We start from the raw sequence: 16,597 nt of genomic DNA on the forward strand, positions 1-16,597 counted from the left end.
GAGCGCCCTGTTCCTGGCTTGACGAAGTGGCGGGAATTTAGGATGGGAATTAGGAATTGGGAATAGGTTCAGATCGGGTGGGAAAGGTGGGAAGGGGGGAATCTCGGATGCGAGAAACGAGAAACCAGACCCAAGGGAGGAAAGACGTGGAATGAGTGGAATGGGACGGGGCCACCAGAAAGGATCCCAAGGATTGAGAGTTGAGAGGGTTGAGGCTTAGGAACAGGTCAGATGCCGGGAAAAAAACAGCAGGAAAAAATGGAAAATAAAAAAAACAGGAGCTAGGAGAGAAAGAAAAAGAGGGAAAAAAGGGAAAAAAAGTCAAAAAGGACGGATGGCATGCAGCTGCCAACCATGTGGGATTTGGAGGGTGTTGCTATTCTTGCACTTTTCTCTTGCCCAATTGGGGGAGGCAGCCCGGGGCTAGAGGGGAGGAACACGGAGACACTAGACTACGCATAAACGAAGGTAGACGAGAACACATGAATCATGCACTAGCCACGCTAGGGCTGGCTGAGAGCGGAGGAACACGTCGAACAGGGTCACTAGTGCCAGCAGGAATTAGAGATAATTAGGCTTAGTGGGGGTGGGGAGATACAGCAGGGATAACAATTAGACACAAATCGAGGAGAGCAAGACTGAGACAAAGAGATTCGATAGGTTTCCAAGGGAAAGGATCGAAAGGATACAAGAAGGATCAAAGGGATCGGCCGAAGAATGCGCGTCCGGGGAAGACCTGGCAGACCTGGATCGGCCCGGCTAGGCCGGTCTAGCCAGGTTGACAGCAGTTAGCAGACTAGTCAAGACTAGTCAAGACTGGTCTAGTCCTTGACGGAGGACTACTGGCGAGACTGGCCGCCCAGTACTGGCGAGTCCGGACTTGGCCGAGGGTTAAGCGAGTGGCGCTCGCACTCGTTGGCTTAAGAGGGATGGAATGGAAGAGCATATTCAGTAGTCGGGAATACTGGTAGAGTGTAAAAAGAGCAAATATTTGGAATATGCACTTTCTACAAATAATAAATGAGGAATTAATCAAATAATCAAATAATCATTTAGCAAAAAATAAGATAAAATAAAATAAAATAAAGTCGACAGAGGCAACCACGTGGGAACTAGCTACTCTACTCTACTGTACATACTCTACCCTATGAGTTATGAGTAACTTGGTACATACGAGTATACGCAGTAACTATAATTTATTAGAAACTTGAACCACTCCATCGGTAATAGATAGAGTGCGGTACTTGGTACTGGTACCCTACTCTATCCTCTCCCCATACCCTGTAGTCTACCGTACCCATGGATATACACAGGGATCCCCGTATCCATCCCATGTCATCCCATCCTATCACACCAACCCTAAACACTCATCCAGCACACCCTGAACTCCCCCCGCCCGCTCTCCAGCCCTCCACCCTCGCAACGCCTCACCCAACCCATCGGGCACCCCTCGAACACTCTTCCGCAGCCTCAGGAACGCCAACACAGCCTCCGCCCGACCCTTACGGACGCTCTCAACTGCATCCCCGTCACGCGTGAGCAATCGAGCGAGTCCACACATCGGCTCCACCATATCCTCTTCACCGGGTCCGGACCACCGATCCACTCGTCCAAAAAACGCTTGGAACTCCCGGTAGGCCGTGCTGACCACCTGTCGTCCACCGTGGCTCAGGGCCTCGTCCAACGGACCCGTCACCTGTCGCACATCATCTCCCAGCACTATGGTTAGGCTTAGCAGGCGAACGGACGCTAGGGGTTGAGGCGTTCGTAAAGAAAGCCAAACGGAAAGCAAGTTTGCCCTGGGGACTCGACTCACCTTGACCCGATCCGGCCGTTTCGGGATTAAGACTTTGTAATAGACATTGTACACATGCTGCCAATGTGTCGACTGCATCTCGTTTTTTACCTCCTTTGTTATCAATATCCATCTTGTCTGCATTATTGTCCTTGTCCTCCTCAATTTCTTCCTCAATTACGCCTGGAACGAATTTCAGTGCATCTCGCAGGAAGTCGTCCGGTCGGATTTGGGCGATTTCTCCAAGTGCCATCAGGCCATGTGGTCGGTAGGCGGCATTAGTTCGCTTCGCTTCGCGAACGGTAATAGTCTAATGCGGGGAGGGGGAAGTGGTTAGTACGAGTTCCATCCATCCTCGTGAGTTGCGGGACTAGGCGAGAGACACCTCCGGAAAGAAAAAGGGAAAGTATAAAAAAAGTCCGCGTGGAGATAGAGCCCAAGGATACGGGTCAAAAAAAAACAAGGAAAAAAGAAACGAAAACGAAAAAAAAAAGAAACTCACCTTCAGTAAGGCCCCTAGCTCCGGACGCGCCGTCCAAAGTGCTTGGGCAGCCCGCGCAAACTTGACTAGCGCCGTAAGCAGGACTTCTTTCCCATCCCACGTCTTACCAGCCAATGCTTTTTCCAGCACAGGCCACACCAATAGCGCAGTAGGAAGGTCAATTTCCGCATCTAATGCCAGCACCGCCTGCGCGATCGCACGTGCCGCAGTGTGCTTGATGGCCCACCGCGCCGAATCCAAATTGTCGGATACAAGGCTGACGATCTCCCGAATATACAGAGTCACCGCCCGACTACCCCCCACATTATCCTGCCATGTTTTTTCAAACGCGTCACGGACGTGCTCGTCGCCGTCATGCTTGCAGACAAAGACAAAAGGCAGCGCGCTGGTCGCAAATGCCATGAACCGGTCATTGGAGAGTTTGGAGCTCGCGTGTAGAATTTCGCCGGAGATGGAGCGGGTGGTGGCGTCGTCGGAGTTTAGATACAAGGTTTGCGCATACTCGATCGTTTTCAAAACCCGATCGTCCGATGCCAAGCGGAGTAGGTAGCCCATTGATGTGCAATAAGATGCGCTGACTGTTTCATTGCGATCCACAACGTACTTGCTCAGTAGTTGGATGAATCGGTCTGCGTATGGACGGAAGAGAAGCGTCTTCATGCTCAGCAGCACCAGTACGCGACTACAGCCCACTTTGGATGGCAGACCCACCGCGGAGCGGAGTACGTCTTCCAGTTTGGGCGTAAGATCCTTTAGGTTCGTCTCGTCCAGGTGATCGATGAGATAGCGCTCGATGACTTCCATCATGGGCGAAGTGCGGATACTAGACAAGCGCATCTTGTCAATATCCTGGCCCGTCAACCCGTACTTGTCAGCATTGAGATGAACGTAGTTGACAGCCTGGGGCTCGAGAGAGCTTAGCGAGGTCAAGAATTTCTCCAAGATGGTAGGCACGAAGGGATGCAGGGTTGTCCCGGAGCTCTTCTTGATGATCTGCACCAGAGCGCCAATGGCGTATCCCCGCACTTCCTCAACGCTTGAGTCAAGCCCCTTGTCACTGAGAAGGAATGGCACTGCACTTCCAAGTAGGATCCCAGCTCTCTTCTCCGACCCATTGGTCTCGAGAGTGCGGATGACAGAATTGGTGAGTGTCTGGCAGAGTTTCAGCGCCGCAGTCCGAACAGACTCCTTAATATCATCAAGCAGTTTGAACGCTTTCTCGAAAATCTCATCCAGGTACTGCGCATACTTCTCTGGGCGTCGTCCCGAGACTAAATCCGCCACGGCGGCACAGCTTGCCTGGCGCGCACGCCACTCACGGCCCGAAAGCATGCTTTTCAGGAGATCTTCCATGATCGGCTCGAAGTGGGCATCGACTACCACGGTGGGATCCTTCACGAGAGCTTGCCAGATGGTATTCATCGAGCGCTGCACATTGGGGTTCGGATCGAATCGGTAGCGGAAGAGCTTGGGGTAAATCTTTGGGTTCTGGGCTAGATAGCCATCAACGCTGGAATTGGAGAGGATACTGCTGATGCCGAATCTACCGAAAGCGGCACGGTTGCTCCAAAGGGCATTGTTAGAGGCCATAGACATGAAACGATAGACTAAGGTGGGATCGCCTGCTTCGGCGGCCAGGTTCATGATATCTTTGTATGTGTTGACGGAGGTGTTGTCACCTGTTGGAAGCGCGCCAGGCTCGAAGAGTTGAGTATCTCCGCTGACATTTCCACCGCCGAGGTTTGCACCGGTGTTTGTGAAGGAGTCTACGAGATCTCGGACCAGGTAGTCTTTCAATTCCTGGTCGCCGATTTCGTAAACAAGGCTGAGGCCGTGCGCTCCCGTTTCCTGTACTACCTCGTCCCGATTTCCAAGTAGACTGGAGAATGTAGCTTGGCACTTGCGTAGTCGTTCCTGCATCTCAGGTAGGTGGCCGCAGTTTTTCACGAGTGAGAGTAGCCATATAGCAGAGGCCTTGCGTAGGGAAGGCTTTGGTGCAGTACAATCGGCGATTATCTTGTCATACACCTCCACAAAGACTTTCCGCGGGACACCCGACGAAGGGAATGGCGCATCGACATCGAAGTCTTGGATGAGAGCCCGAGAGTCCCATCCTACAGCAACGTTACTCAATGCTTCACCGATAGTAAACTGGACCTCTGGGCTGCGGACTTCGTGTAAACTATAGAGTGAGTTCAAGAATTCACTGAATGTGGATGCAGTCGACTCATCGCGAGAGAATGTAACTGTTAAAAGACCCAAAGACAAGATAGGGGTCTCATGTTCAGACTTTTTGGCATCACCAGCCAGCTTCTGCTGAACCTTCTTCCAGCCATCCTCCGGTAGGGTCTTCAGCGAGAGAGTGCCAGAGAGACTAAGTTGCCCGATCGCAATTTCCGCCGTCCTTTGGAGGAGTTGGTCACGAGAAGCATCGACGATGTCCAGTACTGTCTCGATGTATTGCTGGATCTGTGCTTCGGGGACTCTATCCAGCCGATTGCGGTACGCCAACCTACTGAAGAGGTACGAAAGTGCAAGAATTGACCCACGAACGCGAAGGGCAGCCTCTCCGATCGCAGTATTCCATGTCTGGAGTGTGCTCGCTAGCTCGGCGACGAATTTGTTCAAAGAATCGTCAGAAGTGGCAGGGTGAGACACCAAGATACCAAAGGCTCTTGCGGCAAGAGCTTGAATCTCTTCATTGTTGCTCAGGATAGGCTTGTTGAGGGCCTGTGCGCGCGAGGTAAGGCCCTCGACAACGTCATCGGGCGATAGAGAGCAAATCTCAACGAAATGGACGCCACATTGACGAAGGCCGGGGAGATTTTCTGTTTCCAGACCGTCTAGTAAGCCCGACAGGTAGGCAAAGACAGACTCCTTTGCGGAGCTCCGGATATATTGTCTCACGGCAGCGCGTGCCTCCGCACTCGTTGAAAGGTGCACTTCGAGTTTGAAGTCCCAGTCTTGCTCCATATCAGTGACTATACCTGCTGCCGAGAAGGCCTCCCAGAGCAGTGTATTCCGGAGGAAAGCGACAGCGGGCGCAAAGGCATCTTTGTAAGGGCCTGACAAGAGTCGCGACTTAGGCAAGGAGTCGTCCATTGTAGAGTCCTCATCTTCTGAGCCAAGCAGAAATCGAGTTGCCTCGGCGAATTGGGGAAATTCGAACCAGCTTTCGTCACGCTTTTTCTCTGCCTCTGAAGCGGTTTCCCATTTCTGATCTTTGGTCGGGTTCAGAAGTCGGAACCAGTAAGGATGGAGACCCTTTTTGCCTTCCTCCACGATTTCCTGTTGCCTTCCGGGTCCTCTTGCAATGGCCATGAGATCGATCCAGCGGGCCACGATATCATTATACGGCAGGAATCGATTTGCAAATCGCACAGCAGCATACTGAACACCCCTAGCAACGGTAAATCCGGTCTCTGGGTCGGTCTCTCCAGCCTGTAAGGCCATTTGGCGAACAAGGAATGGGCGTAGTTGACGTTGAAACTCTTTGTCGTGGCTGTCTAATGATGAATTGAGGATACTTCCCAGTGCTTGATCGATACTAACGAAAATCTGGGGGCTAGAATCGTCTGCACTCAAGGAGATGAACAGCCAACGAACTAGATCAAATTCGAAATTCTCCACTTCTTCATCTCGCAGTCGAAAGTCAACCTTGGGTACCAAGATACCTATGCTTTCGTATGCCAGGCCTCGTAGACTGAGGTCCGTTGCAGGCAATCTCTGTCCGCTGGCACCGGGACTGGGCCATCCCTGGGACTGAATGAAGTCCCGTAATCCAGCGATCAGCTTGGGGGCTATCTGCTTTAGGTCCGATGGGGAGCCCATTCGGACAACCCATGTCGTAAATGTGAATATTTGGGTTCTTAATTTGGCAGCCTGCAACCCCTGTGCGGATCTCGCGGCATCTGATAAAAGGCCCTCCTCTATGAGCTTAAATATCCGATCGGTATTTCCTGTAGCTTTGATGGACTTTCCTAGAAAAACCAGAATCTTCACCTGGACTAGAGGACGAACGGAAGGAGCACCATTTGCACCAAAGTAAAGATCATATAACTGCTCGACTGTCTGTGAGTCTTCAATGTCCACGGCAAATCGCTTGAGAGTCTCATCGCCCAGATCGGCTAGACGGGAGTTTGCATCGGCAGAGGCTATCAATGAAGGCAGGAATTTTTGAGTATCAGGGAAAGCACAGCTGCCAAGGAATCGAAGAGCAATAACTTTGGTTTCGGTCAAATTCAAACCCCCCCGGTGAAGCTGGATTCCACGTTTCGGTCGGTTTTTCATCTTTGTTTAAGAACTTATACTCGTCTGGTGATAAACCGGCGCAGGTAGAAGCGTCCGCGGGACCAGGAGTTAATAGCAGAAGCTTGCTCAGCCAAAAGGACAAAAATCGAGCATCTTCATCCGACATTTTCAAACGATCTTTCAATTTCAGATCCTCGTCGCTGCCCTTGGCGGGTAATTTGAACAGTGGCAAAAGACGCAGAACCAAGTTGAAAACGATAGCGCCTTGACTAGCGGAGGTTCCGATCTCCGAGATACCCTGAAGCAGGGGCAAGAGGATTTCCACGCGAGCATCGGAGCCGAGACGATCGATTCCTTGCTGAGCGTAGATGAGGTCAAAGTGCCTGACCAGTTGAGATTTCTGCTCTTTGAATTGCTTCAGCAATGCGGCGACGGGCAGCTGGATTGAGGGAGCTTTGACCCGAGTGTTGACATGTTGGCAAACGGAGATGACCTTATTGCGCACCGCGACGCTGTCAGAGCTCAGCTTCAAAAGGAGAGGGGCCAGATATGTCCCAAGAAGTGATTGGAGCTTCTCATCGGAGTCGGCCATGGCAATTCTAAATTCCACCTTGCCTATCAAGGTCAGCTCGCGAGCCTCGGGGCTCTGCGAGTCGGACGCCATGTTGGGAAGATTGTGTGCGGAGATGGTGATTTCAAGTCGGCATTGACTCGGAAGAATATGTCGATCGGTTGCAAAATAAAGCTTCTTTCAAGTAGATAGGCAGCCACACACACGTCACCGTCGTGGTTGACCGTTCGCACGTCGCTGTATGGCGTGGGGAGTGAGGATTAGTCAGAGTGGGTGACTAATCAGATCCGCGGTTGACGCCAGGGGTTTCAGGCGGGAACCAAATTCGGTCAGGGACTAGAAGTAAATATTATCCACATCATGATGGCTTATTATGTCCTCTGTTAAATAGCCACTTAACATCTACGTATATTTCTGGTTCCAGACATACTCCCTTGAAGTTTGACTCTTTAAGCCCCGGGCCTGGAGTTCGAACTGCTAGTTGAATCCTATCGATTTGAATCATGGGCTATCGATATATATGTCAACCTCAATAGCTGCATCATGTAGACCCTCCGTGTAAAATAAACTTGAAAGATCCCTAATTCTGCAACATTTAAGGTTCTTTATACACTTTGCACTTTTTTTTATCTAACAAAACCCTGGAATTTATCTAGATATTCAGCTCTATGCTGTATTGACCAAATATTGTCTCTCCTTTCTCGAAGTTAGCACTTAAACCGAATCTTACCGCACTAAGATCAGCGCTCTACGTATTTCGATATACCTTCTCTACCTTCACATATCACCATTGATTACGTGCTTCATCTCTTCCACGCGTAGATACCTCTACATGCAAGGCGCTCTCCACGAAGATAGCAACATCTTCAAGAAGAAATTTCGCTCTCTTAACAACAGGCAGATTCCGGAAAGTCGGCCTCCACACCCTGATTCCATAATGATCACTGTTCGCTCAGGTCAGTCCGGGCCGTGCTCAGTTCTACTGAGTGAGTAAGAGAGGCGATGGGGTGAGCACTGAAGTGAAAAAGAGCGGCTGGAGTTCCAAGAGCTGCCAGAGATTATCCGGTATATATTGCAATATGGAATGATAATAGTAGTTGATCTTTATGCACCTGAGTATAGCTTGTCTTGGCGCCAAGAAGTAGCTAGTGGGACCTCGCGACTGGCCGGATTAAATATGTACCTATCACCACGTGACTAACAGATTGCCCCAGCTGTCGCAATGCGCCACGCTCTCGACCTCGACTTTCCCCGAGGCATGGAGGCATGAGGTGACAGTCAGTTATTATTTGCAAAATGGCCGTGATCGCAGAGGATTTCAGAATATCAGGTATCTTGCCAAACTCCTCCCAATGCAGACAAACCATCAAAAACTAACCTCTGTGTACCACAGCTGCGGTACCTCAGTCACTGCTCTCCGTTCTCTCGCAAAGTGATGATTTGATTGCCGACGAGCGTCCCGTCAAACGACGCAAGGTTGCTAAGTCGGGCCCATATAGTCTCGCCCAGGAAAATGGGATTTCTCCAACAGGGGTTCCATTGGGCTATATTCCATTGGCTCGGCTAGCTTTGCGCATGGTAAGTATAGATAGGTCCTCCTTGGCCGCAGTCGAAGTCGCATGCTTACAATTTCCTACCTATTCGATCAGAAGCTTACACCAACCTCCAACTCGAATGACCACACATCACATATATCGGCTGAATCCTCTCATAAAATACCCGTCATCTTGGAAATTCGAAACTGTCTTATACTCCAGGATGAGGCGGTCGATGAAGTTGCGCACAGCGAGCTTAATCCCGAATCATACACAGTTTCGCTATACGATACCGATACCGATGACAAGCGTGAATTATTGTTCAGGCATGAATTCGATGATTCGCGACTCTTCGGTTTCCTCGAGCAGCTTCACCAAGCCAGCCTTCTCAGTGCCGCGGACCGTTACTGGAATCGCGCGCCAGTAGCAAGCTACCAGGCCTCCGTTCAATACTCTCCGAGTGATCAGCTTTTGAATCTGGAGGTGACTACACTTTGGAAAGATTCGGTTGATGTTCCCGACTTCACCCACCTTCAAGTAGGGGCGTTGGAGGCATTTGCCCAATATGCCCTGAAGGAGCCATTTGATAGACCAGTCGGATACGATGCAAGACGAAAACACCGAGAATGGCTCCTCGGATCCATTCGGAATTGGTCTCCACGCGAATTCTACCAAAGTGTGCATGTCCCGCAAGACACAATAGACGCATCGGCGAACATAAACTGTCCTGATCTTGTGTGTGAACTTTTCCCTTTCCAGAGACGGGCTGTCAGATGGCTCTTGAGACGTGAAGGAATGGGCTTGGAGAAGGATGGGAAGCTTGTACCAATCGACAAATCACCCAATGGAAACCTCCCCGCATCCTTCAGCCATATGAAAGATGCAGATGGGCAAGACTGTTACTTTAGTCATCTCTTCATGATCATCACCCGCGATATCTCTCACTGGACCGACGCTGCGGACACCCTACGCGGTGGTATTCTCGCAGAAGAGATGGGACTAGGGAAGACGGTTGAGATGATCGCCTTAATGAGCTTGAACCGACGCCCGGGCCAAGTCAAACCAGACCCAGATGGGCTGAGAGTTTCGGGTGCTACTCTAATTATCACGCCACCTGCCATCCTGGAGCAGTGGAAGCAAGAAATCGAGCAGCATGCTCCAGCACTTCGCGTTCACCACTATACCGGAATCAAGCGCAACCAAGACCAGTCGGATGATTTGATCGTAGAGGAAATCGCCGATTTTGATGTTGTACTGACAACTTACAACGTTATCTCCCGAGAGATCCATTATGCTGGCGGTGCTCCAGCCCGCAGTCTGCGGCACCAGAAGAGATTCGAGCCTCGGAAAACGCCTCTAGTCCGCATATCATGGTGGCGCGTTTGTCTTGATGAGGCACAGATGATTGAGAGTGGAGTGAGCAACGCGGCGAAAGTGGCGCGGCTGATTCCCCGCCAGAACGCATGGGCTGTGACTGGTACACCACTGCGCAAAGACATTGACGATCTGTCTGGCCTTCTGCTGTTCCTACACTACCATCCATTTTCCTACTCCAGTCAGTTGTGGAAACGACTATACTCCCGTTTTGGACCTGTTCTTGTCAAAATCATCAACAATATTGCCCTTCGACATAGCAAGGACCGAGTTCGGGATGAGCTCCGCCTTCCGCACCAGAAACGTGTTGTTATCACCACTCCATTCACTGCCATTGAAGAACAACACTATGGTCAATTGTTCGAGGAGATGTGCGACTACTGTGGCCTTGATGCCTTTGGTGCACCCCTCCGGGGTGACTGGAATCCGGACGATCCATCCATAATTGAAAAGATGCGAACCTGGTTAACTAGACTCCGACAAACCTGCCTACATCCCGAAGTCAGTGGGAGTAATCGAAGGGCCTTGGGTGCAGGAAACGGGCCGCTCCGCACCGTCGACGAGGTCCTCGAAGTCATGATTGAAACAACCGATACTTCCATCCGCACAGAAGAACGATCGCTTCTTTTATCGCAGCTGCGGCGTGGTCAGCTCCTTGAGACCGCAAGACGTGGGAAAGAGGCTCTGGCATTGTGGCAGACAACTCTCGAGTATTCCACAGAGCTTGTCAAGGATAGTCGAGAGCAATTACGGCTGCAGCGACTGAAAAACAAAGAGAACGAAACAAACGGAGATGCGGTGACCAACTCAGAAACCCCGGACATTAGTGATGACGAGGCGGAAGAAGTAGATAAAAACAGCCGCATCGGCCAGTGTCGACTCAAATTGCGCGCCGCTCTTGAGGTTCAGCATATCGCCGTATTCTTCACTGCAAATGCATATTACCAGATCAAAACCGACACGAATCTCACCCAGCCCGACTCCGATGAATTCCAGGCCCTTGAGAAAAAGGAAGTTGAAGGATACGAGGCTGCCAAAGTGATTCGGAAGGAGATGTTGACCGACATTTCGAAGAAGGTGGAACGATACATGCGAATCATCAAAGAAAAGACTCGGAAGAACGAATTTGTGAACATTCCTGTGATGAAGCCGTTCCTCTACAGCAGAGGACTGGAATCCTACCGCCTGCTGAACAAGTTTGAAGATTTGTGCGCTGCCCTGAACGAACATGCAAAACAATACAAAGCTTGGCGTGAAGTGATGACAAAATTGGTTTCCCAATCGCTAATAGATCAAGAAGAAGACGCCGAACTTGAGGGTGACGAGTACGAGCGATCGACCAAGCATCAGGATGAGATGTATGTCTACATGGAAGCTTTGCGGTCGATGTACGCCGATCGCCACGATGCTCTCACTGGCCAAAAGAACATCCTTATCTCCCACGAAGTCAAAGCAGGCATCATCCAAGCGCAAAGGGATGAAGGCCCATCACCAAAGCTGTTCCTGTCTATCATGAATACTCGCAGTGAACTTATGCCAGATCCCGAATTTGGCTCCCTCCGTGGCATCGTTAGTGAACTTCGCAGCTTGGTGACTTCGCTGGAGTGGCAAGCTAGTGGAGGTAGCTCGCGCGCGAGTGCTGAGTTGGAAATGGTCGGCATGGTTTTGAAAAATGCTGGCCAGATGATTTCCGAACAGCTGAAGGTGTCATCGAACTTGGAACGAGAAGTGGAGATGTTCCGTGATACGATGAACAACCGGTTGGAGTACTACCGTCATCTACAACAGATTTCAGATACGGTTGCGCCTTATGATGAAGAAAATGCTGGAAAACCCATGGACGAAGCTCTCTTCGCATCCAAGTTGAAGCAAGAGGAGACTCTTGAAAGCAAAATCTCATCTCTGAAGTCCAAACGCCGGTATCTTCTCCATCTGCGAGACGAGTCTGGATCGGAGGATAGTTCGAGAATTTGTATTATCTGCCAGTCAAGCTTTGAAGTCGGTAAGTATTATGTTGTCCGACACATCGCAGAATACCAATGCTAACATGAAATACTAGGCGTTTTGACTGTCTGCGGCCACAAGTACTGCACCGACTGTCTACGACTATGGTGGCGCCAGCACCGAACTTGCCCAATGTGCAAGAAGCCTCTCAAAGTGAATGACTTTCACCAGATCACCTACAAGCCGCAGGACCTGGTTGTTCAGGAGGAAGAAGCACCGGTCAAATTTGACCATGAGCGACACTCGAAGAATGCAATATACAGCGACATAAGCTCGGGTCTTCTAAAGGAAATCAAAAACATCGATCTCGATGGATCTTTCGGAACAAAGATCGACACCCTCGCGAGGCATGTTCTATGGCTGCGCGAACATGATCCCGGCGCCAAGTCGATCATCTTTTCCCAGTACAAGAATTTCTTGGCTGTTTTACAAAGAGCGTTTCATCGATTTGGCATTGTTAACAGTAGTGTTGATGCCCCCAATGGCATTGAGAAGTTCAAGCAAGACCCCGCTGTAAGTATTCTGGCCACGCTCTCTTATTAATAATTATCTAACGATTCTCTCTAGGTTGAATGCTTCCTGCTTCACGGCAAAGCACAATCCTCGGGATTGACCCTAATCAACGCAACCCACGTATTTCTCTGTGAACCGCTAATAAACACCGCCATCGAGCTCCAAGCCATCGCCCGAGTCCATCGAATCGGCCAACACCGCCCAACCACCGTGTGGATGTATCTTGTTTCAGGAACCGTGGAGGAATCGATCTACGAGCTCTCAGTAACCCGCCGACTAGCCCACATCCTCGAGAAAGAAAAACAGGAGAAGAACGCACGCACTTTGACCAACGGCAACGGGGAAGAAGCATTGATTGAAGATTTGACCGAGACGGCTATTGATTCTGCGAATTCGATGGAATTACAAGATGCGACTTTGACCAATCTAATGACTAGTGGTGCTTCAGGTGGAGAAATGGTCAAGAAGGATGATCTGTGGCAGTGTCTTTTCGGAAATTCGGATCAGAAGGATGGAAATGACCGCTCGACTGATGCTGAGAGGGAGGTTGGTCGGTTTTTGCGGGGGGGAGGCTGCTGAAAACAGAAGGGATGAATGAATTTACGACCTAATATGACTTGTAAATCGACCATGTAACAAGGTAGGTAATGAGAAATGAAATGTTTTATGAACGATATTTGAGAAAGCTTTCGCGGCGAAGGATAGATGACACTAGAATACTGTTGCCACAACTAGCAATATCTAATGCTTGTAGTTCTAGTACACTGTTCGATTAAATGGCTACAATCCTATCTAAATACTAGTTTTACATCACCTAAATCTAATGGGCACTTCCCTTTTCATTGGTAGGAGGTGGCAAGAAGAACCTGAGTGGAAACTCCGGGACTATCTTACTGGTATCAAATGAGAATTAGCGCGACTCGCCAGAGAAACCCCTTGAATACTACATAACTACCTAGGTATAGCCCAATTTGGTACTGATTTGTAAGTTCAAGGCACAGCGTATGCGGAGAATTGGGGACCGGAAAAAAATCTATAAATTCCTGCTGGGAACAAGCGTCCCGCCTTTTGAGAATCTGTCTCCTCCCCTCCTTCTTTCAATCTCCCTCCGAAAAATTTGCCAGATACGACTGCAGATGATATTGACATTGAGGAAGATGGATTTATTGGGCTGAAAGAAAATATCAGCAAAGTAGATCGTGATGCTATACTCGGCCCAGGTGCAAAGCTTGGCGCAGGAGACTCTGAGCATTTGTGGATGCCTCTCCGCCCGATCTTCCACTTATTGACAAGCGCCTTCCAACACAAATAGCTGCATGGGAGGGCAATGTGGATAGATACGCTCGACTGATGCACCCACGTAGGCTCAGAACGGAAACTGAATACAATTGTATTCTTCGTGGGATTTATCATCATACAAGTTTCGCCAGACGGTGGGCTTATCAGCTGGAAATCAACCCTGGGAGAATTATTCTACCGGGTAAATTGGCCAGCGAGGGCAATGCGCGCGAGTGTCGAGAGATTCGCACCGCGATAAATGCTCGAAAAATCATGAACAATGATATCTCTGACATTGAAGATGACTCTGACTGCCTCCCTTGGCTTATCTGGTGGCCGGTGAGACCTAATGAGAACACTCTACATGAGCTGGCTCGCAAGTGTCCGTCCATGAGACACCAAATTGCAATCACCTCCATACTTTGTGACTACTACTCGCTTTTCAGGTCGTTGAACCCCCCCTCCACGCGAGTCCTTTTTCGAGGCTGCCAAGCAGAGCAGAAACCCATACTACCTCAAATATCTACAGGAATTTGTCAAGCAGCGTTCCATTGGAAGCAGAGAAATATCGGAGTTCAGCCCTTACGATACCACAGTGGAAGCAAGTTTACAGCCTGATTTGGAGCCCAGAGATACTCAAGCTCATTCTTCTATCAAGTTTTCTGATATGTATGTCCCTTGGGGAGCGCATCCCAGGGGCGAATATGACGCCCCTGGCATCTATGGGGGCTTGCCGGTCGAAGCGGGAGTTGTGGAGAGGTACATGTGGCTGTCAACAGAAACTGCACAGAAAATTAAAGATGAATGCCGTGAATACAGCGGAGTCTACCATGACAGCGCAGATACTGGCTACTTGTATATTGACGATGATGATTCGGATAATGAACTTTGGCTGAAGCTCTCACGCCCAATAAAGCGTATGACATCCTTCGAAATGAAAGACTCTGAGGACGAAAGCTAGGTATATTGAATGAATTGACTCTCACAAGCCTTGGTTTATTTAAAGTATCAGTAGCTCTACCATAACCCTTCGATTAAGAGTTGTATGACGAAATATCGGACGGAAAGTATTGCTGGCCTTTTCTGGAGTCGATTTGGTCCCCATACTAGTATTCTACTTGCAATTCCATATTTGAATTATACGAGATGGGTGAGCTCAGGGCGTAACTAGCTGCTGCCTATTGCAAACAGAATCGCTAGTAGAGCTTACAGTGTGATAGCAATATAGTATCGCACTTCAGGGAGGCCAACCGGTTTCTACGAGGAGATGTTGCTGGACACAGAAAAGATGAATATGGGGCCCGCTATGACTTGTAAATTGACTTGTAAATTGACTATGCAGGAAAATAGCCTTTGAATTGAAGTTGATGTAATGAGAGATATCCCTTAAAGAGACCACCCCCCACTATTGTTCGCTGTAGAATACTCACATTCCAGGATGCTCATATGTAAGAAAAGAGGAAAATTGAAGATCAGCCCCGAGGGTTCCTCTGCGCATTCAGATGCATATTTCATGTATCATCAACACTGCCAACACTTTGCTCGGAGACGTAATCGGCCCCCCAATTTCCCACTAGATGATTGTGACTGTAATGATTGTAAGAGGGCGCGTACCCCAAACTGGCCACACGGGAAATGACGAGGTCGATAGCGAACGCTGGAGTCTCTCGCACCATCTTTTCAAAATCCTTTTTGCGCTTCAGCTTGTGGAGATTTTGGGATGAAGTTTCCACGAACAAGTCTCGAAGCGTTCTGTCGTCTGGATATCCACAATTGTAAGTCTCCGCAACGGCAGATGAGAAGCCATCTTCCAGAGCGTGTTCTGGAAGGAATTCACGCAATTCGCGCGTCATGGACTCTTTCAGCCTGGGGATAAGGTACTTTTCAGCGAGATGGTAGAGCTTGACGTTGAACAGTACCCTCGGAAGTCCGATTTTGACAACTAGATCGTCGTAGCTTGTTTGATAGAGGAATAGGATCATAGCTTCGATGAGGCAAGGGTGATCATCCATGAGTCGGAGTTTGTTTTCCTGCCATTCCTAGACTTGAGTCAGTAAGAGAAGATGTAGTTTAAATGACTATTCACTCACCGGCCAGGGGCCCCTGCAACATGCGGCAAAAAAGTCGGAGTGTTCCATGAGGATCAACTTGTGGACTTTGAACTCTTGTTCCGCGGACTGCACTGTAAAGTCCGAAAGCTCGCCGGTGAGGTAGTATCTTAGATTATTAGTGCCAATCTCATGGCCTGGCGGTTCTTGAGTCAAATTTCAATTACCTGCTGAAGTCAAAAGGGCACGTGGGGGAAGCCATGATGCTGGAACCTATGCAGTGAGAGAGACAGATGTGAAGAGGAGATGTGAAGAGGAGATGTGAAGAGGAGATGTGAAGAGGAGATGTGAAGAGGAGATGTGAAGAGGAGATGTGAAGAGGAGATGTGAAGAGGAGATGTGAAGAGGAGAAGATTCGAAGAGAAGATACGAAGAGAAGATACGAAGAGAAGTAAGAAAATGGAGAGCAGAAAAAACTCGAATGAGAGAAATGAGAGATAGAAAAAGAGCAGAGAGTGCACCATGGACCACGGACGAAAAAATTCCCAACTTCAGACAAAACCGCACTTGGGCACCTCTAGTATCTATAATTACTATAAGTACGATGGCCATATTCATAGAGAAAACTTCATTTGCCGCAAGCCTCAGGTATTTATACAGAAAGTCATTGAGCAGATGCCACAAGGGAAAAGCCTCCTGACTACCAAACCAAAAATAAGGGTGCTT

The 16,597-nt window shown here is 49.4% G+C and overlaps 4 protein-coding genes across 4 annotated transcripts; 2 read left to right on the forward strand and 2 right to left on the reverse strand.

The window, feature by feature from the left end:
* Positions 1-1,348: 1,348 nt before the first annotated feature.
* N7509_002188 (ECM29 family proteasome component) lies at positions 1,349-7,212 on the reverse strand (the record flags this gene model as incomplete). Its single annotated transcript, XM_056626825.1, has 4 exons — positions 1,349-1,719; positions 1,817-2,105; positions 2,298-6,495; positions 6,545-7,212. 4 exons carry the CDS (start codon positions 7,210-7,212, stop codon positions 1,349-1,351), a joined length of 5,526 nt encoding a protein of 1,841 aa, XP_056492620.1.
* A 1,203-nt stretch (positions 7,213-8,415) lies between these two features.
* On the forward strand, positions 8,416-13,124 carry N7509_002189 (uncharacterized protein; the record flags this gene model as incomplete). The annotated part of the gene is made up of 5 exons (XM_056626826.1): positions 8,416-8,449; positions 8,513-8,697; positions 8,769-12,030; positions 12,088-12,545; positions 12,600-13,124. 5 exons carry the CDS (start codon positions 8,416-8,418, stop codon positions 13,122-13,124), a joined length of 4,464 nt encoding a protein of 1,487 aa, XP_056492621.1.
* A 972-nt stretch (positions 13,125-14,096) lies between these two features.
* Positions 14,097-14,784, forward strand: N7509_002190 (uncharacterized protein; the record flags this gene model as incomplete). The annotated part of the gene is made up of 2 exons (XM_056626827.1): positions 14,097-14,162; positions 14,353-14,784. The coding sequence occupies 2 exons, from the start codon at positions 14,097-14,099 to the stop codon at positions 14,782-14,784; spliced, it is 498 nt and encodes a 165-aa protein (XP_056492622.1).
* A 550-nt stretch (positions 14,785-15,334) lies between these two features.
* Positions 15,335-16,133, reverse strand: N7509_002191 (BTB/POZ domain-containing protein; the record flags this gene model as incomplete). Its single annotated transcript, XM_056626828.1, has 3 exons — positions 15,335-15,862; positions 15,914-16,040; positions 16,099-16,133. 3 exons carry the CDS (start codon positions 16,131-16,133, stop codon positions 15,335-15,337), a joined length of 690 nt encoding a protein of 229 aa, XP_056492623.1.
* Positions 16,134-16,597: the final 464 nt, after the last annotated feature.

Source organism: Penicillium cosmopolitanum, assembly GCF_028827165.1.
Source record: "Penicillium cosmopolitanum strain IBT 29677 chromosome Unknown utg000004l:1.0-4361866.0:1.0-4365735.0, whole genome shotgun sequence".
In the NCBI taxonomy this organism is placed as follows: domain Eukaryota; kingdom Fungi; phylum Ascomycota; class Eurotiomycetes; order Eurotiales; family Aspergillaceae; genus Penicillium; species Penicillium cosmopolitanum.